Source organism: Pinus tabuliformis, chromosome 1_1, assembly GCF_031772625.1.
Source record: "Pinus tabuliformis cultivar Carrire ecotype Pingquan chromosome 1_1, CPIR1, whole genome shotgun sequence".
In the NCBI taxonomy this organism is placed as follows: domain Eukaryota; kingdom Viridiplantae; phylum Streptophyta; class Pinopsida; order Pinales; family Pinaceae; genus Pinus; species Pinus tabuliformis.
Genome location: NC_142297.1, coordinates 360,099,841 through 360,114,895, shown reverse-complemented (window position 1 = coordinate 360,114,895; position 15,055 = coordinate 360,099,841). Strand labels below are relative to the sequence as shown.

The 15,055-nt window shown below is 33.0% G+C and overlaps 1 protein-coding gene across 1 annotated transcript in view; it reads right to left on the bottom strand.

The window, feature by feature from the left end:
• The window catches only part of LOC149213081 (inactive UDP-glycosyltransferase 79A6-like), an 83,739-nt gene extending 69,425 nt beyond the window's left edge, over window positions 1–14,314 (bottom strand). Inside the window, exon 1 of the mRNA XM_089388913.1 lies at window positions 14,248–14,314. Coding sequence (XP_089245039.1) covers window positions 14,248–14,314 — 67 coding nt within the window. The remainder of the gene's footprint in view (window positions 1–14,247) is intronic.
• Window positions 14,315–15,055: the final 741 nt, after the last annotated feature.

Below are 15,055 nucleotides of genomic sequence, written 5' to 3'. Positions count from 1 at the left end.
CTGGAGCATTGCAAAGTCCGAATGGCATCATCATCCATTCAAAAAACCCATGTTTGGTCTTGAAGGTAGTTTTCCACATATCCTAGTCTGCAATTTGGACCTGGTGATAATCACTACGCAAATCCAATTTGGTGAAATAGATAACATTCTTTAATTGATCTGGTAAATCATCAATTTGCAGGAGAGGGTAACGATTTTTCACCATGAATTTTTTTAGTGCCCAATAATCCAGGCACATCCTCCATGTGCATCTTTCTTTGGCACTAACACAATCGGTGAGACACATGGAGAAGTGCTCAGTCTGATGACCCCTTGGTTCAATAGTTCCTACACCTACTTCTTGATCTCTTCCATCTCAATAGTCAACATCCTGTGCATGCCAATGTTTGGTAAAGGAGCGTCATGCCGCAAATGGATCTCATGTTGGATTTCCCTCTTTGAAGGTAATCCCCTTGGTTCCTGAAACATCTCATCATAGTTAGAAATTAATTCACATAATTCCTTTTTATAAACAATATCACAACCATGGAAAGCATCGGATAATTCTTCATCTTTCCTTCTTACAACCATAAGCATGCAACCCTTACTAGAGTTCACCAACCTCTTCATTCATCCTGCACTTACAAGGTTGGAATTGATTTTAGTTTGATGAGCCCTTACAATATATTCTACCCCATCTTTTGTGATTTGGTATTTGTTTTCATGACAGAAGAAGACTGCTTTTCTATCATATAAGTATAGACTCCCTAACACCATGCCACGGATATCCAGTGGTATCTCATCAAGTTCTACCTCATCCACTACTTAGAAGTAATCACAAATTTAACCTGGCACTGTTTAGTTTCATTCAGTTTTGATTTATCATGTATCCATCCAAGAGGGTAATTTTTTGGATGTGGTTGGGTTTTTAAGCCTATCTTCTTTACCAAGGACTCTCAAATTAAATTTTCTTGGGATCTGGTATCAAATAGAGTTTCCACTTTTGTATTATTTATGACAAATCTAATATGAAATCACTCAATTCTCTTTCATTCATTAGTAAGAGACTCATTGGTTGAACTAGTGCTTTCATGTGATTCAGAATTAACATGAGGTGTAAGAGTACATTTTTTTCTCACTGTCATGCTCAATGCTTCATCTCCAGAATCGGATCCAAGGTCTTGCTGCACAGTTGCCACTGTCTTCTGATTTCCTTTTCCTCCATACTTCTTTGGTCTCTTTTCTGGGTACAATTTCCAACAATGATCGTCGTCATGACCTTCATTTTTGTAGTGAGTGAAATAAGGCCTTTCTCCTTCATCTTTCTTGGTTGATGTTGTCCTCATCTCCTTTCCCTTTCCTTTGACTTTGGATTTTACATTTGGAGGTTTGAAACGTGGTTTCTTGGAATGATCATCTCTTTCATTTTTTCCCCTATTAACATGGTGAAAGACCTTTGCACTGGCCGAGTCAATAGTAGTTGGTTCAAACAATAATAATGAATGCCTAATGTAACTATATAATGATCCAATATACTTAGTTACTACTTCAGGTGAGTCAAGTCCAATGCCCAAATTAAGTGCTTGTTTTCTAAATTCCTCTGTAAAGATTTGAACATCCTGAACTCTGCCTTGCCTTAAGTATTGCCAATCCATTAAGTCTTTTTTCTTATAACCCAAGGGATAAAGTTGTTCCTTTAATGCAGAAATATAATTGGGCCATGAGGAAAGAAGATTACCCACACTCTTACTGCTTCACAATTTAATCTCCCACCAGACGAGAGCGGTGCCACTTAGCAGAAGAGGGGCTGACTAGATCTTTGCCTCGTCCTATTTGATCTACTGAATCCTACAATAGATTTCAATCTGCCTAATCCAGTTATTAATATTTTCTGCATTACATTCACCGTTATACATGGGAAGATCAAATTTGACATCTAATTTAAAGAAAGGTTTCTTAGATGCATCCCTTGAATTCCTATGATGATGGTGATGAGGGGAAGAATAACTTTCACTCATGGAAGGAGAAAGAGGGGGTTCTTCTCCACCATTTCCATGCACTGAACCTTGTTCTTCTAGCTTTCTCTCTTCTTCTTTCTCCAGCCTTGAAAGAAACTGATCGACCTTTTCTTCCATTGTATAGTAGGTTTTGCAGTAATTGTGCTCCTCTTCATAAAGAGCCTCTTCATCTTCCATGTTTCACCTTTGATGTGCATGCCCCACTTTGGGATCAAAAGACTTTAGTTTCCCTTCACCTCTTCGTAGCTTGTTTCTTGTTAGCATAGAAACATAATTCACATCTACAAAGACCTACTCTGATACCACTTGATCCAAGATCTTTTGCTTATAGATGTATTAAAGAATTAGATGGATAAATTTTAGCTTAACCATAGAAGTTTAATGTGCATATGAAAGAATAGGAGAAACACATAAAAGCATGAAAAGAAGACAAGAAACTTGATAACAAAGTTAATCCAATTTGGACTACGTCTTCAGGCCTTGCTCGATCAATGGGGAGGCCTTCATTCATTAAGTGGCATGAGAAAGAAGAAGTACATTCAACATTTATAAAAAGGAGTCTTATACCTCCAATCTGGAAATTGGATGAAAATGGAGAGATATGTTGCAGAAATTGGAGTCACCATTGAGTTCCTGTCACTGAAAGGTGCAAAATCGATATAAGACTTGCCCAATTCTGACACTGAACCAAAACTGACCCCTTGGAAAATGTGCTCAAGCAAGGTTCTGCCCTCTGTCATAGGCCTGCTCATGGTTCTGCCTCCTGCAAATCATCTGCCTCGAAAAACGCATCGCTCTCTCTCCCCCAATGCACTATGCAGGAAGGTTTATATATATATTTTTTTGGGTGGATATCCCAAGAGGAACCGGTGGCGCGCTTGTTAAAAATGTGGAGTGGTTACCGAGGGGTCGGGGTATCAAATCCCGCCCCTCCCTTTTTTACTAGATAATAGTTAATTGATTGTTATGGGTGACGGGTTTGTCGGTCCAGTGGCCCACTCCCCCCATTTCCGTCGTGGTATATCGTGAACGATGAGTGGAGGGGCGATAGGTTTAACAGCTCGCCCGCCATATATATATATATATATATATATATATATATATATATATATATATATATATATATATATATATATATATATATATATATTATATGTGATGTGTGGTTAACAGGGGAGGCGGGGTCATGGACGCCAGCCCCCTTTTTTAATATAATTTTGTTGTTGCTACCACCAAGGGCAGCGGGGTTCATGGCCTGCCCCCCAATTTAAAAATTTTCTAGAACCTTAGGGGATATTAGACAAATTAATGTACCCACAATTTCGCAGAAAAAACTAGTCAGGTTCTAGTGCCGGATTCTTGCAAAATTGCGCCCTCCTTAAGCCTGCCACATGAGTAAGTCAACCCTAAACTTTGACTAGTTCTATATTCTTCATACAGACTTGGATTAGAGTGTTGTTGGAATGAGGACGACGAGCACTTCGATCTGATGTCAGGTTAATCAACTTTCCACCACTTTGAAATTTGAGCCTTTTTTCATGCCACTGGTGTTTGGAGATCCACCTAGATCATGAGATGACCAAATCTCAAATTCCATAACTGAATCTAATCTTTAACTTCCACTTGAAAGTTTACATGTGTGACAGTTGCATCTTTTCTTCCATCCTGTTGTGAGTTCATTGATAGTTGTGCTTGTGCACCTTCATCCATCAAATCTAATCTTATCTTTAGGGGAAATATTCTATTGTTTTTTATCTGAACCTTTGCAATCATTTGTCTGCTTGGAGGCCTATCCAAAATTGTGCACACATCATTTTCGAAGAAGACATTGTAGCCCTTTTTCATGAGTTGTCCAATGCTTATGAGGTTATGCTTCAGACCGGGGACAAAGTAAACATTTGAGGTGTACTTCTTCTCCCCCTTCTTTGTTGGGATATTAAATCTTCCTCTCCTCATGATAAAGACTTTGCTTACAGTCCCTAATGTCACTTCAGATTTGACACTTTCATCTAGATTGGAAAACATTTCTATGTTCCCTGACATGTGGTTGCTACACCTTGAATCTAGATACCATACATCACTTTGTTTTTCTTGTGCTATGTTACAAGCTAAAAACATGCTATCATTTTTTTAATTTTCTTTTGTGAAATTTACACTTGGTTTATTACTAATGTCATATTGCTTCTTTCTACACTCATTTGCATAATGACCATACTTCTTACAGTAATGTCATTGAACTTGAGATTTATCATACCTCTAACCTTGTGCTTGATTTTGGCTTGGTTCTTGACTTGGATTTTGATTGTTGCCCCTTCCACTTGAGCTTGACGAGTTGCGTATTCCACCTCTGTGTGGGCTTCTTCCTCTTCCTCTAGCATATGATCTTCGTCTGCCTCTACCTTGACCAAATAAAACTTGTGTCTTGAAGGCATGCTCCAATGAGGAGCTTGTTGCTCTATTCAGTACATGTTCATGAGAAACCAATGATGCATGAAGATCATCCACTGAGAACTGTGAGGGATCCTTTTTTTCTTCTATGGCCACAACTATGGCATCAAACCTTGCTAGAAAACTTCTCAAAACTTTCTCAACTACTCTCCTTTCTTCAAGTGTCTCACCATGAGAGCTGATTTGAGTAACCAACCCAATTACATGTGTAAAAAATGAGTCTACATTCTCAGACTCTTTCATACAAAGTGTTTCAAAATCTCTTCTCAACATTTGCAATTTTATTGTCTTGACTTTTTCCATGCCTTGGTAGGTTATCTGGAGGGTGTCCCATTCTTCCTTGGACTTCGTTGATGTTGCAACCATTGAGAAAATAATTTCATGAACTGCTTGGAAAATATAGAACAGGGCTTTTCAATCCTTCTTCTTTTTGTCCCTCAACAAATCTCTTTCTTCTTGAGACAAGGAATTGTATGATTTTGCATCTGCTAGTTTTTGAAAACCATTCTCCACCAAATCCAAAATGTCTTGAGAAGAAAATAGGGCCTTCATTGTGATAGCCCAATAATCATAAATTTTTCCATTAAACTTATGTACCTAAGGATTAGTCAAGCTTGTGCTTGATGTTGCCATTTCTGGGTGAAGAAAAAAGTTTTCTACCTGCTGATAAATATGCTTAAATTTTTTTCCCTCAAAACAATTTTTAATTACTAGTAAAAACACTTGTTTTTATACTAACAGATTTTAACCCGCTCTGATACCATGTTAGAAAAATTCTACAGGGCAGAGGAGAGGAGTCTCACTCAGAAATAGGTTGCATCGGAGTCAACTTCAGTTGCAGCAAGGAAATCACAACTACACAGGGGCTTAATTAAAGCACAAAAGTCATTCATGGCAAAACAAAGTAAAACAAAAAAGGTTGCGGTAAATCTACTTCTGAAAGATTAATACCATAACACAACTAGCCACACTTTATATTATATGTCAAAACATAAGGAAATTACATTGGCATTGGCGTGATAAATGGAGGCTGCAGCTCCAAGTGAAAAACACAAAACAACTTAGTGTGATTTACGCATCACTGGGGTTGTAGAGTAAACTCTTGTAAACCTCCATCAAACCGGTTTTCACGCATCCACCAATATTTCCTCCACCATTTTTTCCTCACTTGCTCTCTAACTTGCCCAACTTACAAAATGACTTTTACATCCATATTTATCTCAACATACAAATTTGACATTAATACATGATAGAGAAAATAATTAATATGCAACATGGGTGATTTTACATAGTAATTGGTTTTTTGAACTTGCAGGTGTTGTGGAGTGTGGGCAACAGTCATAGAGTGAATGCTTGCCCATATATATTTACAAAAATACATTAAATGCCTTAAATTCTCTGTTGTGAAGCGGAATGGTCAATGATGTACTTCTGTTCTAACTTCAGTCTTTTCACCTACAAAAAAAATCGCAACCATACAAAATCACAACAGTGTAGTAGTTAACTGGGAATGCATGGTGTTTGCCTTGGAGGGAGTAAACAATATTTCTAGTGGGATGTCTGCGCTGCATTCTGCGCCGGGTATGAGGCCCTCCGTTGGCAGTAACGACAGTGCCAACAGATCAATTCAGCATGGCCATTTGTAAAGGTGTACAAAAGACCTCATTTTGGAAATGTTGAGAGGCATGGAGGGGAAGGAGACTTTGTGGCCATGGATTTCTAGAGCCTTTGACATTTCTAAAAAGGGATTTATGTGACCATGCGCTTCTTTTTCGCATTGTGATCATGCATTATATGATCTCACATCTCTTTATACCATAGTTACCAAATTCCACTGTTCTCCCGAAAAAAAATTTGAAAATTCGTTGGTTTGATTCAATTTGCGAATTAATATGACAATTAAGGTTTGGTACAATGCAATGAATATTAGGTTCACAGATTAAGAATCCACGCCCATGACGGGAATGGGAAAGTAGAGGAATTAGTGCTGACATTGCTTCTGAGAAAAAGAAACCATTATACTCTTACACTAGTACTAGCCCACATTTTCATAATTTCGTGAAAGGCTTGTCCAACGAACCTCTTAAATGTAATCAATGAGTGGTTTAATGCATCAATGTTATTGTAGATTTCTAATCGAGATTCTAGCTTCCAATTTACAGTTCAAAACTCCTTTCCGATTTAGGAAATTGCATAAGATTATGGTTACTAAATGATAATGTTACATGTCAGTTTATGCTATAAGAAATTTACAGTAAATTCAACAAGTTTTTAATAAAACATGTAAAAATCTACAATAAGAAATTTATAGTAAATTTAGTAAGTTTTTAATGAAATATGTAAAAATCTACAATAAGAAATTTATAGTAAATTTAGCAAGTTTTTAATGAAATATATAAAACTCTATAATTTCAGCCATAATTATGGGTTTATTTACTAAAGCAAAAAAATATATATGATATATATAATTTGTAAATTTGTAGATTTATTAAATTTAAACAAATATATTTTAAATATTTCATAAATTATATTAGTAAAAAGTAGAAATATTGCATGAATTATATTAGTAAATTGATTTTTATTTTTTTTTAAGTGGATTTTTTTTATTAAGATTTTAAATAAGTATTAAACTATACATATTCACATTTTGTATTATTTTGGGTAAGTATTCAGTATTAAATTATACAAATTAACATTTTGTATTATACTAAATAATAGATGTTGTTACTATACCTTATAAATAGGTGAGTTTGATTTGAAAAATAAATAATTAGCAATTGATAATATAAGTGTATATTTTTAAAGACTATTTGCAGACACTTAATATACCATTTTATGAATATAAAATACTTAATAATGTGGAATTTATGTGGTTCATTGTAATATATCATTTCTTGAAAATTCACTCTATATTAAGTATCATATTTTATGGTGCAAATGAGTAAATAAATCAATACAAAAATTCTTAAAACTTACTATTTTACTTGCTTTTAGTTGCGGACATTTAATCTACCATTGATCGTAAGGTTTTTAATTGAAGACATTCAAGCTACTATTTATCAGAAGGTTTTTAATTGCAAATATTTAAAAATGGTTTCTAGAAATTAGAACAATATCTTCTCACGGGATTTTACAATTATTAAACAAAATTAATATATTCTTCAATGTTAAAGAGACGAGGTATTTATGTACCTTTTAAGTGAAATGGGGATTAAGATATTATGAAAGGGGAATTTCTATATTTTTTAATATTAAAGAAAAGAGATATTTTTAATTGAAGTAGGGATATGAACTAAAGTTTATTGTTGCACCTTATGTATCTACTAGTTTACATCTAAGGAATGGCAGCACATAGTTCCATCCAATACCTTCTGAATGAAGGATGTTTCATGAAAACAAATAATGATTAGTGTATTAGAAAAGGGAATGGGGTTCCTAATATGTAATTTAGGAATGTTTCATGAAAAAAAATAATGAAGTACTGGTTTATTGTATTAGAAAAGGGATTGGGGTTAGTAATATGTTATTGGTGAGATATTTTTTAATTGAAGGATATAAATTAAAGTTTAATGTTGCACTTTATGTATCTATTAGCTCACATCTAAGGAATGGCAACACATAGTTCTATCCAATACCTCCTGAGTAAAGGAATGTTTCATGAAAACAAATAATGATTAGTGTTTCAGAAAAGGGAATGGGGTTAGTAATATGTAATGGGGTTAGTAATATGTAATTTAGGAATGTTCCATGAAAAAAAATAATGAAGTCCCATGGTTTAGTGTATTAGAAAAGGGATTGGGGTTAGTAATATGTTATTGGTGAGATGTGTAAATTTTTTTCTTCACCCTCTTTAATTTATAGTGACATCATTTATTAGTTACGTGGTTTAATTTATCATATATATGGAAGAAAATTTATTAGTGCCATTGCATCACAAATATTCTTGCCAATATAGACATGGACTTTTTTGTCTGTTATGAGGGACTTTACTCAGGTGAGTGGGAAGACGAAAAAGCAGGTTCTCGGTGGTTCTATTGGACGCGTTTCAATCATTGCGTCCGCCAAGGTCGACAAACCAGAGGCTGACAGTGAAAACTAACGCTTAACAATTCACATACGAAAAAAGCCGAACGTGGGGGCAGAACCTGTGAAGAGACGAAACGAAGCTATAGCTGTTATGAAAACGGGAAAAGTGTTTTTGAGCGAGATGTGGTGCCCGAAGGAGCTGCGACCACTTAGACCCGAGGACAATAATGAAAGATCTCCATGTGGTAGGATCTCACAATCGAAAGAGACTAATTTGTTGGGATTATTAACAATAACAGAATTGTGGTGCCCGAAGGAGCTGCGGCCACTTAGACCCGAGGGCAATAATGAAAGATCTCCACGTGGGAGGATCTGACAATTGAAAGAGACTAATTTGTTGAGATTATTAATAATAGCAGAATTAAGTTTATAGTGGTAGTCAGTTGGATTTGATTCTGGGTTTATTTAGAATAAGTTTCACTAGTTACAGATTATTTTAGATTTAAAAAAAAAAACAACAGAAAGACGTACAGAGAATAACAAAAAATTTAAAAAAAAAATGTTCCTGTATTATTTCTTTATAAACAATTAAAATTGTATGCAAAAGAGAACAATTATATGAAAATATGATTGAAGCTTAACGAATATCTTTCCATATATAGAAATGATTTTTCAAACAAATTTTTTATTTTATATATTTTTGAATTAAATTTGTTAAAATTAACAATATGGCCTCTGAAATTTAATACGGAGCAATGAAATATTACTAAAAATTTGGAAAAATATTAATTTAAATTAATGATTTAATTCATTTTTTTATAATTTAATACAAAAATTAATAAATGATTTTCTTTTCAATATTTAATTTATTGCACTAGATATAATGCATCTTTTTCTTTTCTTTTTCATTTCATTTTCTAGAGCCTAAAAATTAATAGTTTAATAGTATTTTTAAAAATCTTGTTATTGACTTTAGTGGTTTTTCATATATGTATTTCTTGAGTCATTATTATTAAAGTGAAAAGTTTTTATACATAAATGGTTGATTTAGCATTAAAACTTTAAATGAAGATTTCATAATGATTTAATTTTTAATCCGTCACTTATTATTCAATATTTTAATCAATAAAAAAGAAAATGTTATATTAGGATTATATCCTTAATATTGTTTAACATTATTTTTAATATGAAAAATTTAAAGGAAAACAAAATTTGTCTTTAAATATTTGTGAAAACGTTCTCTCTAAAATACTATATATATTTTTTCAAAATTTTTATCCACATTTGAATGCCAAGAAATTAATATTTTTAATAATATGGAAAAGAAATATTTATTTTACTTTTTCCCTACCTTCTCATTTCTATTTAATTTTTTTTTTAATTTCCGCTATTAATAATTTAAGAGTAAATATGATTTCAATTAAAAATAACTAATCTACTTTCACTTATTTTAATTAGAAAATCAAAATATGTAATTTTGTTAGATAATTTTATTTATACTATAAAAATTATGTAAAAAATTATTTTATAAATAAATTGTCAAGCCTAATTGTATAAAAAAATTGTATACAACTTTGTAATGAAAACAATATATACTTAAAGAAACTTCGAAGTCATATGCGAGAATAAAAGAAATACTTATACACTTTGCAAAAACTTTGTTTATATAATTAAAAAAACCAAAGAACCTTATAGAAGAAGCTTTGTCCAATACCTTGTCTAGTGGGCTCTCTAGCAAAGTTGAGTATTTTTTATAGTGCTTTTATAACGATATCATTTATTGGCACCACGGTTTTCTTAAGATAGGATTAAGTCATTTTTTTGTGTCTTTTTGGACATAGAAGTAACCTTATAGTGTTTTTGTAACGAGATCATTTATTGGCACCACAGTTTTCTTAAGGTAGGATCAAGTCATGTTTTTTGTCCTTTTGCACATAGAAGTAACCCCTTCAAAGAGTTCGTAGGACCTTCCTGTGAATCTACAATGATGCCAAGGTAGAGGGGAGAAGGAGGACAGGAGGGGTAGATCTGAACCAGGACAGTGGGGATGCTAATATCTTTTACCGTGACTCTGTGGCATCTTAATTTAACGATATTAATCTGGGAAGTCGTTGAGAGATTCATGAATTGGAGATAAAAATGGATGAAGAGAGAAATTCTCTCTAAGACTTAGAATTACTTGAAGTTATCTCAATGTGATTTATGGACCCAGGGAACACAAGGGGAAGGCATAAATAATATTCAAACTTAGTCGCACTCCATTGTAAAATGAAAATGCTATTGAGCTTAGTATTAAGAGAAGAACAAGTGAAAAAATATAATACTTCAAGATGCGAAAGGAATGTTAAAGAACCTTAGGATTTTTGTGGACAAAATAGGGAACCATTTGATGCATGCCGAGAACCACATAGTTTGATGGAGGAGAGCATATGGATCTTCCTGGATCTAGTGTTAATGTCCTGACCAATATTTCCTCTTTTGAAAATGAATAGCGGGTGGTGGTAGTGTTGGTTTTGCTCAGGGTTCTGATCGATCGATGCTTATTTTGGTCATATTAAGCCCATGCGATGGCTTTTCCTCTCAATAGATGATAGAGACATGAATATGAGACATGTGTTTCATGTCTGTGTGCTTCTAATATTTTTCCTATGATTCTAGGCTTCAAGCCTTAAGACTGGATTTTGATGTTAAGGCATGTAGTGGTTGGCATGCATCATTTTGGGTCGATGATGAGTATATGGGATGGTCCGAACATATTTTCCTCTTACTAGCTAATGGTTTCCTTTCTAGCATACATACCACCTACCTTTGTGTATCTGTGTGATGGTGGTGTCAGGCATTGGGCTTGCCAATAGGATTTTCTGCGCAGGCCTCACTTCAAGTTTTTTTGAAGGCTTATCATGTTTCCCTAATTTATATGTATTGGGATATATGTGCCTTGTTTCGTTAATTTGTAATAGAATCATAAGACGTTAGAGGTTGAAATATGCCTCCTCCCTCAAGATATTCGCTTCCATTTGATGTATCGTTGATTTTGTAAACTAATATGAAGTTTTTTATTTATAAGAAGAATATATAATATAATGTATTTTATTTATTTCTTAATTTCTTTTCCTAAAAAAATAACATAATCTATCTAAAAGAAATGTATAAAAATTATGGATGGTAAATAACAATAGTTGATGCATTTAAATTGCCACGAGATAATTAGACTATTATTGAAAAGAATATTGATTTTGATGCCAAAATTAATATTGCAGAACAATCTATTACAAAAATTAAAACTTAAAATATAAATTATAAAATCATTTAAACGTGGAACTTAATACACAAATAGGGCGTGTCCTATAATAGGTTGTATGTTAAGAACTCATCAATGTTCATTGTATACCACACTCAAACATGATACACCATAGGCACGAAAAGTAGTAATACGATTAAGTGGATTAAATGTTCATACTATTTTTAAGGCCCGCAAACATTCATTTCAACTATGGATATTGAATCAAAGAAATAATCTTTATCCATGACTAAGCCTCTTGAATTTATATTGGATGTTGAGAAATTCCAAATAATTATTGCGATGGAATTTGTACAAATGCTTATTTGAATTTGATAGATACAATTTAAAATGTAATATGCCTATAACCCATGATGATTTTTCATATATTAATATTACCTTGAGAAAATATTTTATTGGTAAAGATGGAAAATAGGAATTTGTTTAGTTGATTTTATTTTATTTTTGGGAATGAAACACATACAATAATGGAAAAGCACTTTATTTTATATAATATATGTAATAGATGGAGGAAGAGTCTTATCCACAAAAAAAAAAAAAAAAAATTGAGATTAAGAATGGTACTACACAATCAATGTATAATCATTATATAAATTTGTCAAAATATAAAATGTTAGGATTTAAGTGAGATGGAGCTTCATTTATGAGAGATATTCATGAAATTGATTAGCTAAATTACTTCATGAAGTCTATAATTTGTTATGCATTCATTATGTAGCACATAGTGAGAAACTAGTTGCAATTAATGCTTTAAATTGTTTCAAAATTTGATTATATTGACAAGCCCCAATAAAGAATATTTTTAGTTGTGAAAATCTGCAAGCAAAGTCATGGAGAACTTAAAACTTTAATGGACACATTTCAAATTGATAAATTGCAAGTACTTCAATTTCATCGAATTTGATGGCTTTCTAGAGGAGAGGTGATGATGAAGAGGCTTGTAATAATCATGTCATCATTATTACAATAAAGTAAGCTTGATAATCAAAATATGTATGGAATGGGAACAATATTTCAAGTTTAATTTTCTATTCAGTTTTGAAAAGATGGTTTATGTGAATTAAATAATCTAAACCAACCATTTCAAGAAGTTCATATTGATATAAAATCTATTTGTATGCAACTGTAAGGAATGGGAACAATATTTCAAATTTTATTTTGTTTTCATTTTCTAAAATAAGAATTAAGTAATCTAATCAACCATTTCAAGCTGTGCATATTGATATAAAATCTATTTGTACGTAATTAAATGTGCTTATTAATCTTAATAGAATATTCCGAAAAAAATATTAATATTTATTCAAAAAATAGAACGTGAAAATTAGAGTTATTAATAATTCAGGTGCTTCACATATGCATCTATTAAGATTTGAACCAATACCGAATTCACTTAGCACAAGTACTATGCATGATCGTGTTCACTGGGATAAAATATTTATTAAATATTTATTTTTTTCTTTGTTTGAATGATAGGTTTACAAATTTGTTAACATTCAAGAGATCAAAATTACTTAGTGCTTGATGTTACTTGATAGACAAAAATGTGAAGGTGAAATGAAAAGTTCTAACTATTGATTATTCTTTTTCTTCTTGAAAGATGATTTTCTAAGTTTGAATCATTTAAAAAATATGATAAATCTAGACTTTGTCTAACCCATAATTGATATAGAAAAATATTAAGGTGAAATGAAAATTTTTCACGATTAATTGTTCTTATTCTTCGTGCGAGCATTACTAGTTGTGAAAGAGGATTCTCTAAATTCAATAATATAAAAAATAACAATAGATCTATATTTACCTATGATCAATCCACTTTATCATATTTACCTAACAGTTTTTGATGTGTTATGAATAGGAAATTCCTATCATCAATCCACTTTAGCGTATTTACTTAACGGTTTTTTATGTGGTATGAATGAGTGGGCATATGGATTAATATATTACAAAAAAACCAGACGCAGCATAACGTTGAATCGCTACTTTCGGATGAAAAGCTTCTGTCACACACTGTTGGTGCCTAGATAATAAACTTGTTCCTATCATCAATTCAAGAAGTTCACACGTAAAGGAGAATGCGTTCTTTATTATCATGTATAGTATACATATGCAGAAAATCACTCGTAGAATCAATATATGCTGCAGGAACAACTCAGGCGTTCAACTTTCAGAGAAATTTGAAGAAGATGAAACATAGTAATGCTATAGCCTCAAATCCTTTAATGTAAGCGCCATTTAAAACGTTGATAATAGTGCTAGTAGCACTGATGTACCATACCATTTCACTTCTAAAATCTTCACACTTTTAATATATTTTTTCATATATTTTATCTATTATGTTTAAAAGCTTCACACTTTTCATATATTTGATCTATTGTGCTTTTTCAGTAACAACACTGCATTTGTTTTTTCTCCTGTAGTCTTCGCCCAACTCTTCAAGCTTTTCAATGAAATCATGGATATTATAACTTTTCTTACTGGCCGCTAGGATGTCGCGGGCTTTGGCCGCCTTCGATCTCAACTTCTCCCCCTCCAATCCCGCCATTACTGCTGTTAGTCTTTTGGATATTTTTTCTCTCAGAAAAGAGCCATCCTCTCCCCTTTCGATTTCGATCCCCGCTTTCAATTCCGTAGCTATTAGCCGGGCATTGAAACCCTGATCATATTGAATTGGGAGGAAGATGAGGGGTATTCTGAAGCTCAATGATTTGATGGTGGAGCTCCATCCTCCATGCCTCAGAAACCCACGGACCGACGAATGCGAGAGGATCAGTGCCTGCGGTACCCAGCGGTGGATGACAAGCCCCCGGTCCTATCTATCTTTCGAGAAAAGATAGATAGTGTGTCAATTGTCCAAATGTGCCACATTTGCCAAGAGTCCTATCATGGAATCCAGGTTTTGTGACATTCTCAAGACCTCTTTGTAGATGATGTAAGAGTGAAAGAGGAGCCCATCATTTTTGTCGATATAATAACATGGATACTGGTGAGCAACGTCTTATTTTAAGAGTTCTTACTCAAGTTGAAGAAATGCTAATAGCACGCATGAATCCTATTTTGCAAGTGACACATGCTCGAGGTGGGAAATATAAGTATAGCGGTCATACTATTAGCTTTCCTCAAGATATTTCTACAATTGTATAAAGTCTTCCCCGACATGTTGAAGATATTGACTTTTTAATTCTGAGGAGACAAGACGCCCAATCTAAATATTATGAATGTTATGTCAAAATATCTCGAGTGATGGCTACGTTGCTTTTCAAAATCCAACATGATAAATATTATC